The sequence below is a fragment of the Solea solea genome, chromosome 14 (assembly GCF_958295425.1).
Source record: "Solea solea chromosome 14, fSolSol10.1, whole genome shotgun sequence".
Classification (NCBI taxonomy): Eukaryota; Metazoa; Chordata; class Actinopteri; order Pleuronectiformes; family Soleidae; genus Solea; species Solea solea.
In genome coordinates, this window is record NC_081147.1 from 10790638 (window position 1) to 10818298 (window position 27661).

At 40.4% G+C, this 27661-nt stretch overlaps 3 protein-coding genes across 4 annotated transcripts; 1 reads left to right on the forward strand and 2 right to left on the reverse strand.

The window, feature by feature from the left end:
- Positions 1-72: 72 nt before the first annotated feature.
- Positions 73-7252, reverse strand: lpar4 (lysophosphatidic acid receptor 4). Its single transcript, XM_058649589.1, has 3 exons — positions 6941-7252; positions 1239-2024; positions 73-1145 (listed from the first exon to the last, which is right to left on the reverse strand). The coding sequence occupies exons 2-3, from the start codon at positions 1812-1814 to the stop codon at positions 660-662; spliced, it is 1062 nt and encodes a 353-aa protein (XP_058505572.1). The 5' UTR covers positions 1815-2024; positions 6941-7252; the 3' UTR covers positions 73-659.
- A 9149-nt stretch (positions 7253-16401) lies between these two features.
- LOC131472903 (uncharacterized) lies at positions 16402-18171 on the reverse strand. 2 transcript variants are annotated; one of them, XM_058650390.1, is made up of 2 exons: positions 18072-18171; positions 16402-17203 (listed from the first exon to the last, which is right to left on the reverse strand). In XM_058650390.1, exons 1-2 carry the CDS (start codon positions 18104-18106, stop codon positions 16408-16410), a joined length of 831 nt encoding a protein of 276 aa, XP_058506373.1. In that variant the 5' UTR covers positions 18107-18171; the 3' UTR covers positions 16402-16407. The 2 variants fall into 2 exon arrangements, with proteins under 2 accessions (XP_058506373.1, XP_058506372.1); XM_058650389.1 differs by having other exon boundaries at positions 16402-17206.
- A 6922-nt stretch (positions 18172-25093) lies between these two features.
- On the forward strand, positions 25094-27131 carry cysltr1 (cysteinyl leukotriene receptor 1). Its single transcript, XM_058650261.1, has 2 exons — positions 25094-25180; positions 25577-27131. The coding sequence occupies exon 2, from the start codon at positions 25600-25602 to the stop codon at positions 26578-26580; it is 981 nt and encodes a 326-aa protein (XP_058506244.1). The 5' UTR covers positions 25094-25180; positions 25577-25599; the 3' UTR covers positions 26581-27131.
- The last annotated feature ends 530 nt before the right edge of the window (positions 27132-27661 follow it).

A 27661-nucleotide genomic window follows, 5' to 3' on the forward strand; every position in this document is an offset into this window, starting at 1 on the left:
ACATTCCTCCGTATTGTCAGCCTGACAAAGGCCAGTTTGACCACCAAGAAATAATAAATGCTGGCAAGAAAGCAATTGAAAACAGACATTTAATGGCCTCAAACTTCAACATGAGACACATTAAACTTTGCAGGTCGGCGCACTGCTGTGTTATAATAACAAAAGGTCTCACCACACTACACAATGTCATAACATTAACGTCTAAAATGATATAATACGCTGTGAAAGCTTGAGCTTCATGGCAATAAAACCTTAGGGCTCAGTGTGTTACTAAAGTACTTTAACCATGTGGACGGAAATCTCCATCTTATCCACAGTCCAGTGCATTTGCAAGTGTTTGTGTGTTAAGCCTTGGTGATGATGTATTGGAGTCTCTTTTAGAGGCTCTGCATGTCTATCACAGTAGTCCTGATGTGGCTGACTGTCTGGTCCCTGCAGTCATCTCTCATAATAAACACAAATACATTCCTGTGTTCTCCAGCAGTGGATTAATCCATAAAGCTCAGGCCATACCTCAGGACTTACCTCTGGGCTGAACTAATCTGCTGAGTTATGTGTTTGTCACTTCCAGACAAAACAAATGATTGCTTTTTTTCTAATTCAGGGCTCCTGTCTTTCAAATCCTCTCTGTCCTCGGTTACCTTCTATCTCCTCCTGAGTCAGAACGCACTTTCAGACGTCTTTGACTCTTTTCCATTGCTGGCTACAGTGCACGTGTCTTTTGGTGTGTTTGCTGTGTCCTGGGTCTCTGTGTCACTACGGGGGATGCTGTTGGGTCGGGAGCCCAAACCTTTTCCTCCCATGGTCAAGCTCTTCTGGAAGCTCTCTGAGGTGAAGTAGTAGACCACAGGGTCCAGGCAGCAGTTGAGGCTGGCCAAGCACAGAGTAATTGGGTAAAGAGTTCGGGCAAAGCGCTCTACAGTGCAGTTAGCGAGGGCCTGCGTCCTCACCAGCGCATATAGGAAAAGGATAGAGTTATACGGGACGAAGCAGATGATGAAGATTCCCAGATGGACCAGAATCATTCGCAAGACACGCCTCTTGCTGTCACAGCCATGACCGACTGTTGCCGGGCGACGCAGTGTCCGAAGAACCAGCGAGGAACATGCCAAGTTGGCCATTAGGGGGATGAGAAAGCCCACAATCTGGGATGATAATAAAAAGTGTGAGAAAGGTTTATTGTAATTGATAAGATTTTAAACAGTACACAAATGATCAATGTGTTGCTATTTACTCACCTCAATAAAGATGGTGATTTTGGACAGGTAGGTCTTCCAGGTGCTTTTCGAGAATCCCTCGAAACATGTGGTGGCTCTGGTTGTACTGTTGATGGTAGAGAAGAAGGTCACGGATATTCCTCCTCCTACGATTGTCAGCCACACTGCTGCACACACCAGTGCTGCATTCCTGCGCGTGCGTATGGAGCGTGAGCGGAAAGGGTAGACAATTGCCAGAAAGCGGTCTACACTGATGCACGTGAGGAAGAGCATGCTGCCATAGATGTTGGTGATGAAGGCTGTTCCTGATACCTTACAAAGTCCATCTCCAAACGGCCAGTGGCGGTTAACGTTGTAGAAGACCTTGAATGGCAGCGTGAAAACAAACACTAAGTCAGATAATGCTAAGTTAGTCATAAACATTGTGGTCTCGTTGCTCATCTTCATCCGGAAGCAGAACACAAAGAGTGCAGCACAGTTGGTGATCAGGCCAAGGACGAAGACCACGCTATAGACCACAGAGTACAAGTTGTACTTGAAGGAGTCGTCAATCCCACAGTCCTCCATTCCAGTCTCATTAAGCACCAGACTGGCCATGGCGACAGCTTAGATGGGGAGAGAAGCTCCAAGGAACAAGGGGACACCAAAGCTGTCAGGAAAGGGTTCAGCCAAGGCGGATGTCTGGGGATGGAAGGTGTCAGCAGGGGATCCACCAGTCAAATCTCCTTTGAGCCATGGTGGACATTCAGACATGAATATGTTGACAGAGACAGTCAGGATGCACGGCTGCGGGGCTGCTCGGTTCTCCTGTGGAGAGAAAAGGAAAAAGCACACCGTCACTTCCTCACAATAAAAGTTACAGACAAACAACTCCAGCTCTCTGTAAAGTATCAGTTAGTCACTTTTAGCCATTACACTATTTAACAAACCACAATATGAGTTTGTGTTTTAATTTTTAATTCAAGAAGAAATCTTCTAGAGATAGAAAAACTTTTTTTTCCCCATAAATCTCCATAAGTCTTAATCCTAAATGTACATTTTGTTGGAAAGTCTTGTATAAAGTACCTATATACCTACAATTAATACTTGAGTAAAAGTACAAGTATCTTACCAGAAAATTACTTTGGTAGAAGTTATTTTTTATAATATCACTTCAGTAAAGGTCTTAAAGCATATGACATTTACTGTACTTAAGCATCAAAAGTAATGTTCTGATATAAAATGTTCTTAAGTTTTAGTCATTGAGTAGTCAAAAAGTGATGGAGCAATGGTAGATCAGTGGTAGGGTGAGTTGTCATTCAACTGGAAGGTTGTGGGTTCAATTCCTGACTCTGCTAGTCTATATGTGTCCTTGAGCAAGGCACTTAACCCCATGCTGCAGTGTGTGAATGGGTGAATGGCAAAACTGTAGTGGAAAGCAGCTCATCAAGACTAGAAAAGCTTTATATAAATACAGACCATCATACCAACTCTTCTTCGATTTTATTTGGTAGTAACAAGTAACAAAGATAGTTAGAGGAATTGTAGTTGCAAAAGTACTCTTTCAAAGCCAATGAATAGTCGTTAGCTTCAATTAGGTTTCAATTGGCTTGACTCGTTGGTACTGTTGGAATTCAAGGGTTTGCACATTTATTTCCACTTGCCGTACATCCAAGTTACATTTCTATCCACATGTGTCCAAGCTTCTCGAGGATATACAACACAGATACATATTCCCTTGATGTTCAGTTTGTGAATGACGATCTATAGATTCCAACAGTAAGACAATGTAACCTGATGTCAGTTAGTGACCTGACGGTCAAAAACCTTGTTGCACAAAAACTTAAAATACAGCTTCTAAAACGGACACATCCATCAAACTGCTAGACATTTGTCAGTACATATCTTCCAATTCCTTTATCTATCATAGCCGTCAAAGATATCAAAGTGTCCATGGTAGCTACATTATATACATTATACATTAGTTTACACCTGAAAAAATTATCCTTTAACTCGATGACAACCATGTTTTACCATCACAATGTTTCCTTCGCAAAATATTTATAAGTCCGATATCAGTCCGATTTAGTCATTTGTTTGTATCTTTTTAACTATGAAGCTGGTAACAACACATTTGTGCTGTAGCCATTTCAAGTTATTTCAAAGACATACTTTTCCAACTGTGTAATAAATATTCAGCCAACAACGTGGCTCAGCTAAAATGCTGCTGCTACTTTGTATTTACATGTTTACAGTCTGCACAATGAAACATGCAATATACAGTACATAGGAAATTAGACTTTACATTTTTCAGCTGTCCGATATCCGAGCCTGTGATTTTGACCAATATCGGACCGATACCGATACTGAATATTGTATCGGCTCATGCCTAGAAGTTACATTCACACACATGTTCATGCAGTGCAGTATTTGCACATTCATGTGTTATCTGTCAGTATAAAAAGCTCTCATCCGGGCAGCTGGTCTCACTTCCAGCAGCAGTGTGGCATGGAGCACTCAGACTGTCAGCAGGACTGTGAGAGGTGAACCGCTGCCAATACATTAACGTGCCAGAGATTGAGAGATTAAATGCACTTCAGCTACATTCATTGTCAAGGTTACAAAAACAAATCTACCTCCAGTTATAAATCAAGTGAAAGGAAATACACCCGAGCTTTGTGAGTCTCATCCCAGTGAAAGCTGGTTTAATCTGAATCTGTTTCTTCCAATTTAGAAGCCATACATTAACTCACAGCCTCTACTGTAGAGATTAACACAGAGTGACACAGCAGCAACACTATACTAAACACTCAACATCACCATCAACATCCTGAAATAGCAGCTTTTAGAAGTTGACTATCACAAAGGCACATGTCATACAATACATGACTTAGAGTGAGTCGCCAGACACTTGAATGACAATTACAAGTATTTCCCCTTTTGTTGGGCAGGATCAGGGAGGATCTCAGTAGACACTATCTAGCTTGTCCTATGAAGTCAGGACATCTTGGCCTCTGCTCTGTTGTTATCAACTTTAACCTTTCTTTTTATTTTCACTTTTTCACTCAAATATTGCTCCCTATAGACCAATTTTCCAGAGGAGCAATTCAAAAGCCACTTTACTGCCATGTGTTACGCAACAGAGCTAAAGCAGCAGTGAGGTGGTCAAGCTATTGGCATCGCGTGTGGATATCCTGAGTGGATGACAGACACTGCATCTGTCTTTTCAACACACACTCTCACACTGAACACACACAAAGGCAACGCTGTGAGTGTGGGCAGTCCATCAGCTCTGTCCTGTGCCAGCTGCAGTGGGACATCTTTACTGCTTTTTCACACGCCTACCCAAAAAGCTTCCTCCGGCCCCCTTACAATACGGCCACTGTACCCGGCTGCTCTGAACACACACTTATATATGCACGAGTATCCACACACATACACAAGCAGGCAAACATTTGCACACACAGACACACACACACACTGTAAAGGGTTCTGTGTCCTGTGGCTCAAGCCCAGAACTCTTGACGGCGCTGGTTTCATATTCAGCTGATGCTGTTCCTGAAAAGAGCTGAGCCTCTAGAAACGTCCAGTTTAAGAAACAGCACCACTCCAGACTTGTTGCACAGGGAAATCTAGGCATGTTGTGGATTTCTAGAGGTCCTGCTGAGTGATTTCATTCCTGTGTGTGACTGTGTATACTTCATGTACAGGTTGTGAACAGCTGCACAGTCACAGGGTTTCCCCCCGGAGCCGGCGGCGGCGGCGACAGAAACAGGCCTTTGGGACCCACAGATCTGAGGATCAGCGGGTCGGATCAAGTTCAGGCTCAACTCACATCCAGCTGTTCTTTTCTCTCACATGCTGGGAGGAAGAAGGCAGGGGGAGGGTTGAAGGTGGGAGACGAGCTGGGGCAAAGGGTTGTGTTCGAAGACATCTTCACTCTTTACAGTCAGTGCAGCTCGTAGAGTTGGTGTATTTTAATCTGGAAGGTCTAAGTCAGCAGAAATGTGTCTCACGTTGCACCATATTCCACCGACGTCAAGCAGACATGAATCTACCCTATTGCCCCATGAATCTACCCTATTGATTCAACACTGGGGTTTTTATGGTATTTTCTTTTGGTTTTGGAGAATAGAAAAAAGAAAACACACTCTGAAGATGGTATCAGATATATCCTGATGATACACTCCCACTCAGACACTTCATTGGGTTCATGAGAGTGTCGACCAACATGGTCTTCTGCTGCTTATATCTCATCTTCTGCTGCTTATATCTCATCTTTGAGGTTTGACATTCACCTGCATTCACAGACAGTCTCATGCAGACCTTGGCAGTAACGAGTGGTTATTTTAGTTACTGTTGCCTTTCTATATTTTCCAACCAGACGAGCCCTTCTCCTCTGACCTCTGGCATCAACAACACATTTTCTCTTTTTTGGAACATTCTCTGTGAACCCTAGAATTGTCTGTTTGTAAAAATTCCAGAAGTTTTGTTTGTCGCATTCAAAGTAGAGCTGCAACTAACAATTATTTTCATAATCGATTAATCTGTCGATTGTTTTCTCGATTAATCGCTTCGTCCATAAAATATCAGAAAACCTTAAAAAAATGTTGATCGTTGTTCGTCAAACCTGGAAATGATGATGTTCTCAAATGTCTTGTTTTGTCCACAAACCAAAATGATTCACTTTTAATGATTTCTGTGTTATCCAGAGTAAAGAAATGAAGAAAATATTCACATTTAAGAAGCTTAAACAATCAGAAATCTTGTTTTAATCATGAAAAAAGCTTAAAATATCAAAAATATTATCAAAATAGTTGTCGATTAATTTAGTAATCGATTTATCGATTAATTGTTTCAGCTCTAATTCAAAGTCACTTAAACAATTTCTCTTTTCCATATTGACGCTTGGTTTGAACTATGTTGTCCGGACGTGTGGTAATGCATGGCATGATTGGCCGATTATACATTTATCTTAACCAGTAGTTAACTGCAACTGGTGTTCCTAATAAAGTGGCTCATAATAAATGTTTCCACAGTGGACCATGACACGTTAAAGCTTATTAAGCAAATGTTTCCTTGTTGTGGTTGTAATGGTGATTACACTGTCACTCACTCACTCACCCTTGAGTCTTCAGTTAACTTGCATCAGCCTACACTGGAGGATATCTGTGTTCAGTTCATGTAATAAGAAAAACTTGACTTCTGTTTTCAGATATGACCGCTGACCGCCGTACAATGGTACGTCATGTTATTATAGAAATCACCATTAATAAAAATGTTTTATATAGAGCATAAGGGAGGATTCCTTCCAACTTTATAATGTGGTCATTGCCAATTGCAATTCACAAACATGTTCACGTGAAAGTCTTACAATGACGGTACCCTATAATCATGTTTGTCACCAAACAGCATGTGCACAAAAGTGCTTTCCAAATATAAAAGGAATACAGAATACAATCAGAGAGGCCAACATAGAAAGTAGGAAGAATGAGAACTGAGCTCAAACAGATGTTAAGTCAATGAAGTCAATACATATACAATAAATAACTCCATAAGATACAAGATACTCTCATAAAATATCATCATAAACTAATAAAAGGATGTGTTTTACATGGATATTACTTTGGAAATAACATGGTATTTCTGTCCCATTATCTCCGTATTACCACACTATCACCACGTTGTTACAGCCCAGTTTTCCTGGACTTCAACATGTTTTTGACAAAGACAAACAAACTTACTGGCAGCAGAGTGGATGGTGACAGCTCACTGATGTCTGTCTGCTGCAGCAGCAGCGGCAGCGGTCACTGTCACGACACTGTCACGACAGACCCACAGAGACACAGTACACGCTCTTTTTATTCAAGTGTTTTTTTCTGTCGCTCTCTCTCCGACTCCCAAACTTTTCCAAAACAAAAGTACGAGACACTTTCACGTCAGTTGAACGCAGCCAGTGCGAGGTCGTTCCATTAATCCTGTCGACTCGCTCCGTCTGTGCGCATCCCCTCATCCACACAGCGCCTGCTCGCGCCCAGTGCGAGCGCGTTCCCGAGCGTGCGTGTTTTAATGTGGAGAGACGGAGCTGCACAGGAAGCGAGACAATGGCTCCACAAGTGAGCAGTGAGTGGAGGAGGGGTGAACAGAGGACTGTGGTGAAGGAAGGGGGGACACACACACACAGATTGGTGTCATCAAACACCAAAAGCTAAAGGTCCATTTTGTAACATTTAGGATAACTTATTGACAGAAGTGAAATATACTACCTATTAAAAGTAGTAGTTAGTGGTTAGTACTGTTGTCTTTACAGCAAGGAGACTTGGTCAGCAGAGGTTTTACTCAAGTAAATGTATCACTATTTTGATAAGGTTTTACTTAAGTACAAGTAAAGTACTGGTCTAGAAATGTACTCAAGTCAAAGTGAAGTAGTAAAGTAGTAAGAAGTAAAAGTTATCTCACATTAATTGTTTTTAATTAAAGGCAAACCTTTACGAATTAAAGTGCCGACAAAATAAAATAAATAAACACACAATGTATCAGTCAAAATGGGTCAAAGGTCACAAATGCTTTAACTTTCTCACTCACTCAGGGACCTGTCACCTGTCCTCATCTGTCCTCATCGCTCACCTGTGCTCATCATTCACCTGTCCTCATCATTCACCTGTCCATGTCGTTCAACTCTGGTTTCCTCCTACAATTAAAAAAACATGCACATTTAGGGATGAGACTAATTGGACACTCTTAATTGACTGTAGGTGTGAGTGCGAGAGTGAATGGTTGTTTATGTGGTCCTGTGATGTCAGCTGGGATTGGCACCAGCGCCCCCTGCGATCTTAATGTGGAGTATAAAGTGGTAGAAGATGAATGAATTAATGAATGAATGCATGTAGTGGCCTTGAAAAACACATGGAAGAAGCCAAAATGTTTTTTTTAAACCAAGGTGCATGAGTTCTGTCACATATGTCATTACAAAGAAACCAACAACCAAATCTAAATAAAGACAGTGGATTACTAGCAGCATTCTTACCCCAGCTTCACTGTTCCATATGTGTGTGGAGAAAAACATAAGAAACAACTCACCGTGTGTGTGTGTGTGTGTGTGTGTGCTCTCCTTCACTATTTGATTCAGGAGATTCATCTGGATGAAGGAGATTCAAAACCTAGTTCAGAGTCAACAAAGACTAGTTTGACCTACTTCTTTTGCCCGAGTATTTAAAGACGTGCCAAAAAATGTGATGTTTTAATCTTTAATCTTTAATCTCACATCGCAGTAGACAAGCACCACGTTGCTTTCATCTATGTGTGACAGTGTGGACAGAGTTGTATGAAACTGTTTACATCCTTTCTGGTATGTGAAGGTCACTGTAGTTTCCTGACGCACTTGGGAAATGGAGGAGTGAGTGCAGGAGTTCTCAGTTTGTGGCAAACTGCAATCTCACCATCAGATGCCGCTCATTTTTACAAAGTGGATCTTTATGAGTGTACTTAGCAAAGTTTACCACATTTTCAAATCTAATTACAAAGCTGAAAGGCAAAGAGAGAAATGGGATGGAGCTGGGATGGAGCAGTCTTTGTTGACTCTGAACTAGGTTTTGAATCTCCATCATCCAGATGAATCTCCTGAATCAAATAGTGAAGGAGAGGACACACACACACACACACACACACGGTGAGTTGTTTCTTATGTTTTTCACCACACACATATGGAACAGTGAAGCTGGGGTAAGAACGCTGCTGGTAATCCACTGTCTTTATTTAGATTTGGTTTTTGGTTTCTTTGTAATGACATACGTATGTGACAGAACTCATGCACCTTGGTTTAAAAAAAAACAAAAAAAAACATTGTGTTTTTCAAGGCCACTACATGCATTCATTCATTCATTCATTCATCTTCTACCACTTTATCCTCCACATTAAGATCGCAGGGGGCACTGGTGGCAATCCCAGCTGACATCACAGGACCACATAAACAACCATTCACTCTCGCACTCACACCTACAGTCAATTAATAGTGTCCAATTTGTCTCATCCCTAAATGTGGTCCCTTATAAGCACAAAAGAGTGCTTATAAGGGACCATCGGAAAATGATTGATAGTGTGTATTTTGTCTACATGTGTGTGTGCACGCTTGTATATGTTGCTCTTTTTAGGACCTTTTCTGGGAAAAAAAACCCTGATTTTTGGGGAAGTGGGCTAAGATTTGAATCGGGGTTCGGTTAAGGGTAGGTGATGCATTAACTGGTTATGGTTGAGGTTATGGGATGATGACCAAATGAATAGAACATTCAATGAAGCCTGCTGCACAAACTGTGTGTGTGTTTTAGATTTTCACTGATGGAATTTTCAACCAAAAACAAAATAAAACCCACAACCTTTCGTTGTGCAGTAGTCATGCAATGTCCTGGTTATATCAGTGATGTTTTTATTGATCGTCGTCTGATAACAAAATTATGAAAATCCCACCCGGGCACAGGAATCATGTTTTTAGTTTTAGTATCTGTCTGGTCTGCTCTCATGAATGTGATATCCTACGGCCTTGAAGGGATTTCTTCTGATTTGGTACAAAGGTTTTTCTGGTCTCACAAATTAACTGATCTTTTCGTTGTCAAAGGTCAAAGTCGCTGTGACTTCTCAGAACAGGTCTTTGGCCTTGTGAACATCTCAAGAACGCCTTGAGGAAATTCCTTCAAATTTAGCACAAACGATCACTTGGTTTCATGGATTAACTCATTTGAATTTGGTGGTCAAAGGTCGAGGTCACTCTGACATCATCATACAGGATTATTGGCCAAAACACAATAATTGATGATGGAATTATGACATATTTCACACCACTGTCTTCAAGGATAATAACATTTAATATTAAAAAGAACTCAGTTACAATGTAATGTTCTACAAAAGTGCTTAAGAACAGGAGATTTTTGCTTTTAATTGCTTTTAATTAGAGGACACAATTGCGAGGACCGGAGTTAAGTGAGTGCAAAAATCTCTCCCAGCATCTTTTTGTGTGTTTTATTATTTTAATGTGGTCATTAATTGGCTGGTCATCTCAGCAGCTGTCAGGGTTTGATTCCTTTGTTTACGACAGAAGCAACAGGAGTGCAACCTCAACACAGAGCCATAACACCTCCACTAAAGTCTTCCAAATTCATTCTTGGGAAATAAACTCCATCCCCAGAAAATGTTATCCAAATCTGTACTTTTGAAGTTATGCTGTTCACTATTGCTTCACTTTTATTGGTACAAATGTAACACTTACAATAGCATCAATTATAGTTTAGTTAATGACTCCAAACCAGTGCCACTCTTTTTATTAACCTTTGAGGGCAGTAAAATCACAAAAGTGGCCAAGTATTCATTTTCAAGTGAGGTGATAATGAGCTTGAATTAAAAATAAAATACAGAACTAACAGCAGGTTTTTAAATACAGAAATGTTGTAAATGTGCCATTTTCAACTCCAAAAAAAATAAATTGATAATTTGAGATAAGATAGACATGTTTTAGATGTCTAAAAATATCTAGATTTCTTTAAATGTTTTGTTTTTTCTCCACATGCTGTTGGGGGCCCCCTGGTGATCAGCTGTGGTTAGCTCACTTTTTTTTAACCAATTTTACCTTTAAAGGTCCTGTGTGGGTTTGTTAGCAAAAAACATAATATACTAACATGAGCATGTTTGTATAAGATATTCCCTCTAAGATAAAAACTATTATTATGTAAATGATGAGGAAGTATGTCCTTTCTGGTATGTGAAGGCCCGTGCTGTTCCTTGATGCACTTGGGAAAGGCAGGGGTGAGTGGAGGTCACTAATTCTTTTACATTGGACCTTTACTCACTCATCTTCTCCCACTTTATCCGCCACATGAGGGTCGCTGGGGCCAATCCCAGTTGACATGGAGCGGAAGGCGGGGTACACCCTGGACAGGTCTCCAGTCCAGTAGAGTGTCCAATTGGCCATCTGCATGTTTTTTGGATTGTGGGAGGAAGTCATAGAACCCAGGGAAAACCCACACACACAGGGAGAACATTAGACCTTTAATTAATCTAAATGCATGCACAAAAAACATTACAACAGAACATTACAGACTAAACAGCAATCTTATGGGTCAAATTTGAAAATAATCCATCCTGAAATCTGAAAGCTTTTACCATAAAAAACATCTATACCACCTAATAAATCCAAATGAATGTGAAATGCTTATGGGTACCAAAGAATAACCAGGCTTCCTTTACTGAGACTAACCCTGGGACCCACTGCTAACAAACCTTAAAATAAAACGGAAGGCTCATATAAAAATAAACTGTAATTATAGCTCAGGATAGGGACAACATCTTCAGAGTCTCTGCCTCTGACTGTCACTGCAGCCAATGTTCAATAACTCTGAACAACATAGTGCTATTTTGGCTGATCAAAGTCCTGTTCACCATTGTTACAATTCAACCTTCATGTCTGAGGCTACGAACAGAGAACTATTTTTAGTTAGGTGACAGGGCGGTGTTGGGTAGGTTTCCATTGTGTTCAGGCTGGCATGGGGCTCTTCTGTGCGTGTGTGTGAGGGTTAGGGTGAGTAGAGGCACTTGAAAGAAGGGAAGTGGTCTGTGGAGGACGCGTCTGGCAGGCTGACCACTCCACAATAGCAGCAGGGAGGACAGGACATCCTGCTTACTGCATAAATTGAGGTCAGACACACACATATGCATGCACACATATACATACAAATTCATGCACACACATTCATGTGTACACAAGCAGTACATTACACATCATCCCCAGATATCTTTACCCCCCAGGATTGTTTGTGTTGGAGAGCATTTCCATGAGTCACACTCTGTGATAAAGTCGCGTTTCCTTCATGACGTTTCATAATACGATTCAAGTGTCGTTGTTTATGTAGTCATTTTGAACATGATATATGCTTAAGTAGGTGTCATTCTGAAATGACACCTACTTAAGCGTATATCATTCTGAAACCGTACAGTGTTTCCTGTTAACTTTGTGGAAATATGACTTCATCTGCAATGACACACTGTCTAACAGTGTTTGAATGAAATTGGTTTTATATTATACTCATATCTTTGAGTTAATAATCAGAACATTATGAACATTATTGACAGTTGTAAAAGTGAAATTCAGTGTTTAATAACATTTAAAACAGACCATTTACTCTCTACATTTTAAACGTGGACCAAAAGGCTTACTTACTGTGTACTATAAAACCCACACAATTCTACAACAACTATATCTAACACTTTTTCATTATATCCCATGTTCATTTTGTAATTTCTTATTTTGTGAAATTTCAACATTCCTTCCGTAGAGGACTAACAAATAAACTACGTCTATGTCTAATATTTTTCCATAAAAAGAAAAAAATAAATAAATCACATGTAATCAAATGTGAGAGCAGCCAGTCAAGGCCAAGACACAACAGTAACAAAACCCAACCCAAACATGTTCATTAAAAGCTGTGTTGAAGTTTCCTGACTGGATGAAACAATGAGGTTTGATTGGGCTGCAGAAATCCCCCTGTACACACACACACACACACACACACGCACACACACACACACGCACACACAAGCATGTCTGCACAAATACACGCAAACACCTCCCTCCTTTTCTCTGTGTTTGGTAATGGTAACTAAGCTGCACTGAGGCTTTGTGAGTCACACCAACCAGAACAAAGACCCCATTACTGCCCCCATCCCTCCTCTTTCACTCTCCCTCCATCTCCTCTTTTCTTCCACCCCTCTGTCCTGCTCTCCTTTAATGCAATGATGAGTGTACTTCCTTTGCTTGTACCTCTTTCGCCTCTGTCCATCCTCTCAATCATTGGCTCCAGGAGGGTTTAGGGGCAGCCCCGTCGTGCCATACATACCTCGGCCTTGACAACAGATCTGGACAAAAGTGGCAAAGCCAGTACAACACAGGCTTTACAGGCTGTACATACTGATATTAACATGACAGCAGAGGGATCTGCTAGGTTTGTGTATGTCTGGAGCTGACGTTCACCCCTGGGACCCAGCTTTCACTTGTGACCAGATTATTTGTCAGCTCATCTGCGGTGGAGCAGAGCCTGGATCAGTCCTGCTGCTGCTGCTGCTGCTGCTGCCTGTGACTGAGGCCACAGAGGGAGACCGCAGACGCTCTACAGCCAGACAGCAAGCACTGGCTGTTTACCCCACTGCATTAAATGGTGCAGCATGAGCAGCCATGGGCGAGCGTTCACTCTGTAGAGGCAGACTGACCCTGGCCTATACCTGTGCAGACAGGAACTGGCTGTTCTTTTGCTCAGCACACACACAGTGAAAGGTCAGCGCAGTGTCATATCCAAACATGGTCTTCTCAAGAGAAGAGCTGGTATAATTTGAAGGGGGTAATTACATTCACTTCACTTCTGAAATACTGGTGTGATACAGCAGATCATTTAGAGTTTAGACAACACAAGTTCATAAATCAACTTCCTGAAGAAGTTAATTATTCTCTCTTTTTTTTAATTACTTGCGTAACTGTTTCAGATTTGTGTCTAGTGTCCTGGTAATTATGGCCTGTAGCTCTTTACAGATTAATCGGAAAATTCAGCTTTATTTTCAAATACAAAGGTCTTAAAAATAAATAGGGCCCAAAAAGCCATGCATTTTGCCATGCAAAATGAATCAAATAAAAAGCATCCCACTTTAAAACAAAAAAATTGGCCACTTTGGCCACAAAGTGAGTGATATTTGAATTGTATCTAGTTCATGCTTGAGAAAACCTGCTCACATGTGGATCCAAAGATAGACACCAAAGTGTATAGTATTCCATGTTTTGTTAATACACACGTTTCTAGGTTTTCTGTGTTCCTGAGCAGGAATGAAAAAACAACTTTGAGATCGACTATCAGGCATTTGAATTTGAGCTTCCATTGAACTTTATCAACTACGACTGATCTGATCGGCCTGATTTACTCCTGTGAATGCAGACAGGTGGCTGTGGGAGGATGGGCTGTGTAGACGTAGGATGTGATGCATATTTTAGTTGATGTTTCACCTCAATCTCTGAAAAAGAGGTGTTCCCTTTAAAAGAATATAAAAAACATGATACACTATATATGTATATATATGTATATAGTCTATTATTGTTGTTTTTTTTAAGGCTCTTTGTCACAATCTTGAGGTTTATTGGCCCAAAGCCAAAAACAAAAGTGTAAATGTAGTATAGGAATATTAGAATGTTAGTTGTCCTGCACTCACCATCTGCAAACAATTAGTTTTACATGTTATAGACTAATGGTCTGTCTCACTTCTGAATATTAACACATAAACAATTTCCCAGTTTGAGCTCAATGAAGTACTGTACATCTATCTATCCACAACCTTACACAGTCCAAAGGGGGGCGCTGTTGAACTATATATCAAGTTCATAGGACATAAACTGTCAAGGATAAGTCAAGTGTTTGCTTCACTAATGAGAAGCAACTTAAATGTGATTATCTTTGCATCAGATATTCCCATTATATCTTACATGATACCTTTTTTTTATTTGTTGACTTGTGAGTACCCCTCACATTTGTGAACTTCTGGTCTCTCCTGTGCCCAAATCCACCTTGACTTGTTGAAGAGGACAAACAGGACCTGTTGTTGTTTTTAAAAACATGACCTCCCTCATTGTCTTCTCATTCTTTAGTTTTGCCTGTGCAGAGCTGCCACTGCCAACAGAGACCACTGTGGGTCGGGGGCAGCCACCAGAATTCCTTCTCTCCTTTGTAATCTGTTTAGCCTTTGTTTTCAGTGTTGGAACACTTGAAGTTGCAGCATTGTGCACACACGGGAGCGCGCGCACGCACACACAGCCTGAACAGGCTGTGTGTCATACCTTAACCACTCAAATCTAAAGCCTAAAGTTTAAAACCACTTCCTAAGAAATGAGGTTCTGCCCCATTAGGATCAGATTTTGGTTGCCATGAGGACTTATGGTCCTGTCAATGTCATGGTTTATGCAATAAATGGTCCCAAAGAGGTAACAAACACCCACACGCACACACACACACACACACATACAAAGACAACCATGTCAATTAGCTTGATATAAAAGATAAGTCCCTCCTCAGAGAGGGTCTCAGTAGCTCTGTGCTTCTCTCTGCTGGACACATTTTACACTACAACTTAAAAATTAAATACCGAATACAGTCATTTCTCCTCTGCACATAATGACGTGTGTTGTAGTTGTGCCAGATTCAGACATGATATACGATTCTCCACATCCTTTAGAGATAATCATTTTGTGCAGTGCCAGGACGATCGTAGCGTCAGATACGTGAGCTGAAGCCACAGAATGTCTGCACTTGTCTTTGCAGCAGTTGTCTTATCTGCCTGATCCACATTTAACTCACTGACCCAGAAAAAGGGTCTTCTTTCCTTGTGTGTGTACACACATGTATGTATGTGGCAGCTGCAGTAGCTTGGGTGGGTGATGGCCATAAAACAAATGAAGGTGGGGCCATTTCTATTACTACAACATAACCAAACATGACTTATTATTTCAGCACATACATCAAAAGCATCACAAAGATTTCTGCTAAAGACGCTGCTCTGTGCTTTTTGACAAATATTATGATCGCTTGAGAGGTGTTTTCATCCCCTGGGCTGTCTGCCAGATTACACAGCTACAAGGACACGGTTGCAATCTGAAGCAGATCTTAATCAACGTGTGAAACCGAGGCATCGACTTATTTCACAAGCATCTCAGATGTAAACTGATGAGGCATTTGCTTGGAAATCACACATGAAGAATGAGCACAAATAAAGTCCTTTATTGTTTTTGCAAGTAGTTAATGTTGATGACACATCTTCTATAATAGCCTTTTTGTAAATTCAAAGTTAGCAGCGTTTGTAGGAATAAATGAATAACATTTCAAATGGAAACTTCATAAGCAATAAAAACAATATTTTGTTCAACCCAGTTCACTCAAGGGCACTGGTGTAGCTAATTACAGCAATAAGTGACTGACAATGTTCCACTGTTGCTATAATCGCATTTTGTTTGAGCACACTAAGTTATGTAGTTCAGCCACTTGTAGCGTCAGGGCAGATGTTTCAGTTAAAAATAGTTTCTTTGAAACTTTATATAAAGACATTTCAGACAATGATTTCTTTTCATTTTATTATATAAATAAAATACATTAAAATATCAAATAATAAACAGTTGCCTATTACTTTACTTTTATAATTTTTAATGAAAGGAGCTCTTCCTCCTCTGCGGTTTGTGATGGAGCAGCGCATAATGCAACCATAAATCTATCAACCACAATGACCTCCGCAGGCAGGGGGAGAAAGCCGGCAGAGAGGAAGGAGGCACCAATTCCACAAATAAAGTCTGAGAGTCTTGAAGTGTCGATGAGTATGTTTGTGGTCCTGGGTCCAGTTTGAGTTTTGGGTGTAGTGACAGTATGAGTTCTAGCAGCACTAACACCCAGACCAGGCTACAGCTGAGGTGAGCCCAGTGAGAAGTCCTGAAACGCCGGGTCTGTTGGGGCCAGCGTGACACCAGCATCGCCTCCAGCCCCAGCAGCCCCAGCAGGAGCAGAGAGGCCAGGTGGTGAGCATTAAGCAGCTGCTGACAGAGCACACTCACAGCCACCCTCCACCCAACCAAACCCCCATTCTTCATGACTCCCGTATCAACCTCACGGTCCACCTCCTCCATCCACCAGGAAAGCATCTCCCCGAGCCAGAGCAACCACTGCAGCAGAACCAGACTGTCGGAGAGAGCCAGCTGGCCGAGGAACACAGTGGAGGGCTTTGTGGAGATGTGAGGGGAGCGTAGCAGCAACAGTGCCCGCAGGCTCAGCACACACCCCAGCAGCAGGGGAATGCATGCTCCGTGTGGGAACAGCAGCACTGTCACAAGTTTCAGCAGCAAGAAATGGCGCAGCCATTCTCGAGAGGCTGATGACACTCCTCCTGTGACTGAACCAGGCCAGCACCAAGAGCTTATCTCCCACACTGACTTTAGGAGTTGCTGTGATCTGCTGGGAGTTAAACATTTGTTTGTTAGAAAGGAAAAAGTCAAACTCACATAAAGTTCCCTCTGCTACACCCATTGAAAACCACTTTAGTGAGAGCGAACCTCACCATCTCTTTCACTCAGTGTCCCATAATGTCCCATAATGTCAAGAAGAAAATCTGTCTATATGTCTTCCTCTAGAACATTTCAGCCAAATATACAATTTACTTTTTGAGTTATGTTGCTCACAAACAAAAAGGCAGATAAATGCAATCATTACAACTAGTTATATTATTCCATAAGAGAGAAGAAAGCATTGCCATCATTGGACTCTCCAACATACTGTCATAATGTCAGGTCAGGGGGTCAACATGTGGTATGCAGACTGCAATTATTTATTCTTTTTGAACTTTACAGTGTCCCAACCAAAGTTTTTAATGCATTAAACTCTTGATGTAGTCTTAATGGAAGGTGTATAAAAGGCAAGATGATGTTCTGATGGCAACTGCATGGGTTATTGGCTGGATTATTGGATTGGATTAGAAAGGTCTGTGGCTTATTTTACCTCTGAGTTAAGGTTTGGCTTTATGTAAAGACATGACGTTGTTAAATTAATTTTAGTCCTTAAAATGAGCTTCTCATCCTTCTTTACCATAACTAAGAGCCAGGTTATGACACAATGATAATAGTAGTAATATTAACAGTAGCAGAAGTCATAATAATGACTAGAGAAAGCACTCAGAGAGTTCAAACCTTTGCCAAGGCTGCTCGGTTTTTTGTTGGCAATACATCCAGACTACAGTGAATTTCTTAGGTAACAATCAGCACACATTTGACTCGGTAAACACATTCATCTAAGCAGATACACTAGTTTGAATGCATGGACTTACCTGTGTATTGAAAAGAAGTTGAGATTGAAAGTCATTGTTTTCTCATCCCAACCGGGTCAAATCACAAAGGAAACTCTTCTATTTCAACCTGCTCAACACCGGCTGCTTCAGCTGGAATGGCTCAGTCTATAATTGTCATCAAGTCTCATTCAGAGATGAGCCAAACTGAATCTGACTCACGCTGGTGGAGAGTCTGTGCCCGAGGGGTTTCCGTTCATGAATGCATCTGTGTGAACCTGTAGGTTTTTCCCGAGCTTACACAGAGCCAAAAAATGAGCTGTGAGTGGGAGAGTGTGTGCCAACGTGCCTCACACACAGTACACACACACACGTCTCCACCAGCTTTGTTGTATTGATGTCTTTCAAATTCTGTGATCCTTGGCATTTGGATTGGAATGTGTGTGTATGCCTTGAATAAAGCTGGTGTAATAGACCTTTTTACCAGTGACATTAATTAGTGTTACAGATTTAGGAATTCCGGGTTTAAGAGAGTCAGGGTTGTGCTATTGTTCAAGTGTAAGCGTATACGTCACTCTAAATACTTTATAGAAGCTGTGGTCATCACTGCATTGCTGAAACAACAAGTCTGATGGTGGCCTAAGACTTTAGCACAGTTTATGTATGTATATTGTACACATATATATATTTATATACAGTATATATCCATAAGGTATCTTAAGATCAGTGATCAAGGAGGCACTTTATTCTGACTAATGTTGAATCACTGCAGATTCATGTAACTACACAGCAGCATATAAACCCAGAAAGCATGTAAGATTATACAGGCAGCCCTTGTTGGTGATTGAATGATTTATGTCCCTGATTCAACACACACTCTTTGACAATAGGGTGGGTGTCGTTTTGGGCCAGACAGGCTGAAACATAACCGTATCCACAGCAACTAGGGTGTGATTACTTTAACAAATGGTGCTCGTAATCGCTGACAAATGATGGGACTCTCTCCTCCAGAGTGACTAATCTCTCTCCTAATCTATCAGTCAAATAATTAAATACAACCTTTACTTAAAAGCATACCTAAATGTCAGTAAAGAGGGAGATAGAGTGAGAAAATAGAAATATGAAAATAGAAGATAACACTTTTTTCAAAAACGTGTTTGTTACTGAATGCCAAGTGGCAAGTATTTATAAAAGAAGTAAAAATTTTATATAATCCTGTTCACTTTAATCTGTGCACTTAATCTACATTGTAATCTCAGACTGTTTTAAATTCTGTAAGTAGTATCGTATTATGACTCACTTCTCTGATGGTTGACTGAGAACAGATGGTTTCACTTTAGCATGGTGCACACAACACACACAATACTCTGTAACAGACCAGGTATGTGTGTGTGTGTGTGTGTGTGTGCGTGTGTGTGAGCGTGGGTGTGTGCGTGTGTGTGTGTGTGTGTGTGTGTGTGTGTGTGGTTTTGGCCTACATAGTACAGGTAGGTCCTCATGTAAGACAGGAAGACAGTCCATTATCTGTAAATATGACTCCCTCCTCACAGATTCCTGTGAATGCTGCCTCACAGTTCTGCTGGTAAAGCTTAACCTCCACCACCTCAGCCTCCACCTTTCTACTCAACATTTGTTATGGTGATGTATAACTGATGTAACCTGTTCACCATTTTAAACCAGAATAAAACATCATGGAATTTTCCACAGAGGGTGAATCCCACAATTTTAATGTCCTGACTCCTGAACGTGGTTGACATTTTTGGTTTTGAGCAACATGTCTGACAAGCCTCTTTTCCTGAATGGTGGAAGAGTAAAAGGTAAATAAAAGCCGTTATCAAGTTTCTCCCTTTTAATTACACAAACTGTTAACATTTTATTTAAAAATATAACTGTTATTATTTCTCACTTTGAATAGATTCCTTAGGGTTTGGCATTTACTGGTAAGAGATAACACGGGTTAGCCTGAATGAAAGTCAGTCCTTGACAATGATAGCTGCCCAAACTTGCCCCGACGTTCAAGTATATTGAGAGGTTAGCTGTGATGAGTGGACAGATGACGCTATGCCTTTGCAGCAAGAAGACATGGAGTTTGCATGTTCTCTCGTGGTTTCCTCCCACCGTCCAGATTTGGGGATTAGACAAATTAGACACTCTTGTATGTCTCTATGTGGTCCTGTGATGGACCGGCGACCTGTCCAGGATGCACAGTGGTACCCTGGGATAAAGTGGTAGGAGATGGATGAGTGAGTGAGTGAGTGAACAGGCAGGTTAATTCCGAGGTTTACTGACTTGTAGACTCCAGCTTTGACGTTGACATTATGTGACTCCATAGTTTAGGCAATGGGTGGGTGACTGAATAACCTTCGACCTTTAATGTCAGGAGATATTATTGATATGTGTTTTAATGATGTTGTGTCAGCTGGGATTGGCACCAGCGCCCCCGCGACCCTCATGTGGAGGATAAAGTGGTAGAAGATGAATGAAGGAATGAAGGACAGAATGAATAACAGGTGTATATTTTCGTAGTTGAACCTTTGATTAAGTGGCTACAAATTGTCAAAGAAAATAAAAGTGTTCCAAGCTGGATTTCAGAGATGGCAGCACACTCATACAACCAAACACTTCAACAGTCCCTTTACACCTTACACAATACAGTCATTCATACAATAGCTGAAAGATTCAGATGTTAAATTTTAACCCAGAACTTAACCATTATTATTCTACTTCTGCAAAAAAAAAACCACAAATCAATATTTTTAATAACATAAAAGCTCTTGTATAAATTGCATGCACTTAAGCAATCACAGGAAGCTTCTATGAGATGTACTCCCTTGGTAACTTCATCACTCCCATTTCCCATTTCCCTGTAAGCGCTCAACCATGTTGGACTCATCCGTGCTGTTTGATTGTGGAAGGTTATCACAACAAGCTCTCACCTCAATATGAAGAAACAGAACAGAAAAAACTGAGGCTGTTTAAAACAATATCTTAACATCAGTTTACAGACTCTCAATGCTTGGTAATGTGACGTCAGCAGGAAACCACAAGAGCTAACGACGTTCTGAGTAAGCTGTTTGTTTTCCTCCACAGATCCGTCATGTCTGTCATGTCTGTCATGTCTGTTGATTTAAGGTAACCTGCATTTCACACATCACAACTGGGTCCAAGTCAAATATGCCGCATATGTGTGTCCAGTAAACAAAAGTGATAAAGACAACACAGGTGGTTTGTATCAGTGTATATTTAATATACCTTTAATATAATATAGCATATATACACATATATATAACATTTAACTCCTGAACTTCATATGTTGTTTTTTGTCATTGTTGTACTTGATTGTGAACCCAGTCGGGCTGTAAGGCTTTGTGAATTTGATATAATGCTGTTATTTATGGGGTGTATTTTATCATATTTAGCTTCAAACGATGTTTGAAAAAGTGGTGTGAATTTTTGAAAGTCACTGTTAAATCTAAATGTTAAATGTGTTACATCTAAATGCTAAATCTAAATATTAAATATACGTAAATATAAAAATAAATGTTAAATTTAAATCTAAATGCTAAATACAATATAAATGCTAAATCTAAATATTTCGGGTGAAACTAAATATTTAGCTAATTTTATTTTATTTTATTTTGGTACTTCCTGTTACCAGCAGTGTGAATTTGCATTTTAGCTAAGTATTTAGTTTCACCCGAAAGATTTACATTTAGCATTTAGAGTTACGATTTAAGATTTCGAGTTCGAGTTCGAGTTCGAGTTCGAGTTAGATTTATATTTAGCATTCAGATTTAACATTTAGGTTTAACATTTACCATTTAGGTGTAACATTTAATATTTAGATTTAATTATTTAATACATTTCTAAGTTAATAAATATTGTTGTAAATGTGACACCATTCACACCACTTTTTCAAACATTGTTTGAAGCTAAAGTGACAGAATGTTGAAGTCATTTTCAGCATGTGCTGTTTTACGTAGTCATTTGCTGCCATGTCTTTGTCTTTGTATTTTTAAGGTGTTTTTATAGCGGCTACCTGTCAGCCAGGTGGGGTTGTTAAGCCTGCTTCTTATTTCTTTATGTGTTTTCCATGTCTATGGTCTTACTGTACTTTCATGTCTTGTACTATGATGCAATGCAAATTGCCCCTTTTGCTTGGGGACAAACAAAATTGAAGTTAATGATATAACTTTACTTGTTCAGTCATTGTTGCCTGAATTTTAGCTGCCAACCTCTAACCACGTGTTAACCACAGTCAGTAAATAAAGTACTGTTGTTCAAAGAAATCCATCTTCTACCGCTTTATCCTCCACACGAGGGTCGTGAGGGGGGCGCTGCGCCAATCTCAGCTGACATCAGGCGATAGGTGGGATTACACCCTGGACAGTTCTCCAGTCCTTGTTCCAAGACGTGTAGATGCAAAATAATTTCTAACCTCAATGTGACTTCCTGGACAAAAAAATAGCTTGATTCTTGTTTCTGAAGAATCGACCAACAATGATGTTCTTGCTCTGTAATGGCCTATGGCTCTTCCAGTACACGCCTTAATGACCCCTTGATTAACTTGACAAATGCAGTTTCCATATTTGATCTTCTATTATCTTCTCGATTAGTGAAACTCCACCAACACTGTACAATCAATAACTATTATGTTTTACAAAGAAAGTTACATCAATTAACTCTGTGTTGTTGCTTGGGAGAAACTAAAGTATTGTGGCTCCATGGTGCTACTTTGGGGAGCTTAAGATAGATTTACCCAGAAACTACAAATGCACTTTCATCATCTCTCAAAGGCATTAAAATAATCGCTGAAACCTTTTTGCCCCTGCAATTATTCCTCTCAGTGCACTTTGGGCACTCTCAGGCTAAAAGAGTGTGACTCTGTAGTGACTCCAGTGTGTAACCATAAATGAGTTACAGATGAATTATGCTGCCCTCCCACTACACAGGGCTTTCATCAGAAAGGATTTGTTTTTCCATTTGTATTATACATACTCCATTTACGAACTGTAAACCACATTTATTAGCAACACACAAAGGAAATGATGTTGAATCGGGAGGGATTGTGTTAATTGACCCATGCATCTTTATATCTCCTTTTTTCTTCTTCCGTGGAACTGCCCATTTTCATCTTTCTTGATTTATCCATCATTATCGCCTGTCATGACACATTTGCAACATGCATCTGTTGTGAGGCACACCGGTCGTTGTTAGCTCTGAAATGAAGTCTGAACCTTCATGCAGTCTTTGTTTTGATAATATTCATTTGAATTTTGAGTTGTGTTGGTTTGATGAATGTGTTAATTCAGTGAGGCTGGTCATCTTTTAACAGCTTACAGGGTTTGGTTGCATCACAGGGAGCAATGTGGAACTTTTGGTGTTTTTTATTGTTGTCGATGTTAATATTCTGGGTCTGTTTGGTCTTTGTGATCAGAAACAATGTAACATCATTTTTGTTACGCCTGTTTCCTGAACTGAAAACAGGCTCTGCCAAGCAAAACTATCAGACCTGACTGAGGGAACGTTTGTGTGATTACACCAGCAGCACAGGGGCAAACGGACAAGGCGTGTTTATCCCATCAATCCATTAAACGACTAAGAGTTTTTTTACCATTGTGTGTGTGTTTTTTTTTCAGTCAACCTGTTTGCCGACTTTTCGTTCCTCGTCTCCGCCTGTATTGACATTAACAAAAATCACTTTCTGAGAGCAGTGAGAGATTGTATCCGGGCAACAGGTGATCTAAATACATTTGTGTGGAGCTAATAGGATTAGTCAGCATTGTGTTAAATTTAATCTGACAATTTAAAACAGAACAATTCATTTGTTGAAGTGTGTACAGTGTTTACTTTGGCATTGTTTGGATAATCAATAAAATACACAAAAACAGGCACACTGCACTGCTGTGTCGTAAAGACATGATTGTTCTTGTAGGAAATGATGTGGTCTTTACTGCCAATGCTAATGATCCTTTGACCCTGTAGTGCCGTTTCAAAAACATAAACTTTATTTTCTGGGCAAACACACATTTTAAAATCTCAATGTCTAAACACTGTGAGGGGCCGAGCTGAAAGAAATGAGGACTTGCTACTGGTGGATTTTGAAAGCAAGGCTTTTATTTAGCCAAGAAATGTTATTCATTTTCATAATGAATCAACAATGTTCTGTGAAAGGCAGGGAGGTGATATACTCTAATGAGGCGCTCCATTCCCTGAATTTAGCTTCATTACTCCCTGCAGCCGACTTATGCCAGACGCCCTCAGCAGCAGAGAACAAGTCGATGCCTCAGAAATAAATAGAGCACCTTAATGTGAGTCATGTTTTAACTTTGAATCAACAAAAGTGAAATGCAAATTGTGTGTGCAAATAACGATTGATGTGTATGTGCATGTGCTAACTAACATAAATGAAAAGGTGTCATGGGTCTGCCACCTTTACTGCTGACTTTAACATCTTTTTAAATGTATAATTCAGTTGCTTTGATGTTACTTTGGTACATTTCTATTATTGTACATCTTGATAACTAGTGTTGAAGCTGCATTATCGCAGGAGCACCAAACGGTGACACGACCGCTTTTTGAGCAGTGGAATTCACCTTTGAACATTCTCACGGGTGCTTCTTTGGGTGTTCAGTCATACGACAACCTGTTTGGAGTCGCCTCGCTTTGCTTTTGCATCCATCTGTACTTCCTGTGTGCAGCGCAGAATTGTCACTGGTTGACACAAGGTACTGATGGGCTGACTGAGTTAATCAGCATTGTGTGAACACATGTAGTTTGAATTTAACGGACATGTTTATATTTAATGTTACGCACTGCAAATAACTTTTGTGTAACTAATGTATGTAAGTGTAAGTGTTTTTTAAGTGTGTGTCAAGGTTTGCTTTATAACTGCACAGCCCTTTGGTCACCAATGTATATGAGCTTTATTAATAAATTGGATTAGATTGAAATGGGTGTATCCACACTTCATGTTTATTAATGTGTGGTTGTTGTACTTGACCATCCTTCTCTGAAATCCTTCCAGGGTTATGAAGAAGAATCAAACTGCATCAGTGTCCTCCCACTACTGCTGCAGACAGGAAAGAGGAGCAGAATAGACACAGTCTGAGGCAGCAGCACCAACTGGCAGCACCGTTCTGACATCAGTGGTAAGTAAAAATGTTTATTTAAAACATTTCTTTCAATTGAATAAAATTTGTACCTTAATTGTTACATATAATTTGAATTTCCTGATGGGGAAGTACAGAGTTGTCGTGTTAAGTAAGAGCATGTGTAACACAGTGCGTGACAAGTGTAAACATTTTCTTAAGTAAACAGTTGAATGACACACAGTCAGCTTTGGATTTTACTCAAAAGAAAATGGATGAATGAATGTAAATCATCACACAGTAAAGTAAAGTAAAGTGCAGGGGATTCAGATTTAAAAGCAAATTCCTCTCAAGTCTCAGCAGAGCACCAGAACACAACGCCTATCTCTGAAACAATCTGCCATACCACAAGCTTCACTCTGCCATGCTCTCATGTCATCTCTCTCTCTGTCTTAGGAGCTGCAGGTGTAAAGTCACTCATGGAGCACCTAAATCTGACAAACAATACTTTCATAAAATCTGAGGACTGTCCGTCCATCGATGACTTCCGTAACCAGGTGTACTCCACATCTTACGCCCTCATCACTGTGTTCGGCCTGGTTGGGAACGGGTTTGCCCTGGCAGTGCTGATTAAAACAAGCCAGCAGAGTTCTCCCTTTCATGTCTACATGATAAACCTGGCTGTGTCTGACCTGCTCTTTGTTTTGACACTGCCAATGCGAATTATTTACTATGTCAAAAAGGGCCAGTGGGACCTCGGGGATATCCTCTGTCGCATCAGTTCCTACTGCCTCTATGTCAACCTCTACTGCAGTATTTACTTCATGGCTGCCATGTCTATCACACGTTTCTTGGCCATTGTCTTCCCTGTGCAGAACCTGCGGCTGGTGACAGAGAACCGTGCCCGACTGGTGTCCGTTGTCATATGGTTGCTCATCTGTATTTCGTCAATTCCCTTCCTCTTGACTGGCCAGCATTTGGATTCGACCACAAATAAAACCAAGTGCTTCGATCCTCAACCAGGGCCGGGCGATTGGCTGAAACTACGTAATCTGAACCATCTTTCTGTGACTTTAGGCTTCGGTCTGCCATTCCTGGTAATCCTGCTCTGCTATGCTGGCATCATCCATGCCCTACTCACCCGCACCAATGCTGCTAGACAGCAACGGGACACCGGCATCAGAGCCATCCGAATGATTGTCATTGTCTTGCTGACCTTCCTCATCTGCTTCACACCGTACCATGTGCAGCGAACTATCCACCTGAACTTTATGACTCGGAACGACACCACCTGCTCAGAGAAGGTTGCGATGCAGAAGTCTGTGGTGGTGACGCTGAGTCTGGCTGCTGCCAACTCCTGCTTTGACCCTATGCTTTATTTTTTCTCTGGAGAGGCTTTCCGCCGCCGCTTGTCCTCAATTCGATTTGCAATGACAAACAGGGGTGGTACAAAATCATAGAAGAACCAGGTCATGAGCTGGGTGGGGAATCAAATCTGATTCATACTCCGTTGCTTGGCGCTTTGATAACTGATAATTATCAATAACTGTTGTTCAATAAAACTTAAAACAGTGATTAACGCAACATTTTCAGCGTATGTTCCTGCACATATTTTCAGTGGTGTTTGCGTAATCACTCACCTCCAGCTGGTTCTGTGATTTGTTTATTTGTATCTCTGTGCTACTTTTGATAATGTATGGTTAGTCGCTTAACTGAGGAGGAAGAGATTTTGAATTTGCTTTATTGAGAGGACAACAGAAGTGCAAGAAGTATAGTTGTCTGGTTCTGTCAGAGATTTCTTCCTGTTAAAAGGGAAAAATGATTACACGTGTTATAAATAGAGTGATAAAAAAGCTTTTCTCATAGACTTCTTCTTATAAGGTATGTAAAATGTTTACATACGGCCCATGGATTGGTCCCATGGCACTCACTTGTCGTCTCAGTAGTAACACATGAATTGAAGGGTTTATTTGAAGTGCACATATGCTGAAAGTGGAGTCAGGAGAGGGCAAGAAGGTCTGTTTATATATACATATATATATATATATATATATATATATATATATATATATATATATGTATATATATATATATATATATATACATGTGAGACTGTATATACATATATATATATGCACTGTGATCATGTATATAAACAGCAAGCATCAATAGTATACATTGTATTACTATAGTCATGTTGTGTACAAATGACTGCATTAAATCATCAAATATGTCAGTTCAGTGTGCTTACTTCCTCTCTGACATGCACGCTGTAATTAAAAGCCACCATGTGCAATCTTTTTAGATATGCTGACAGTCCTATTACGCACTTGAAGATAAAATTGGTTTAACATGTAAGTCGATTCTGTCTGATTAGTGAGAAACGTCACCACTAACAAAAAATAAAGCCATTCTTTTTAACATTGACTCATTGGTATCTTGAAACTGACTGAATTGAGCACAGTTGGACACAATGAAGTAAACCCTGGGCACTAACTCCATTCAGTAGGAGATCAAATAAAGAGATATTCATGTGGTCAT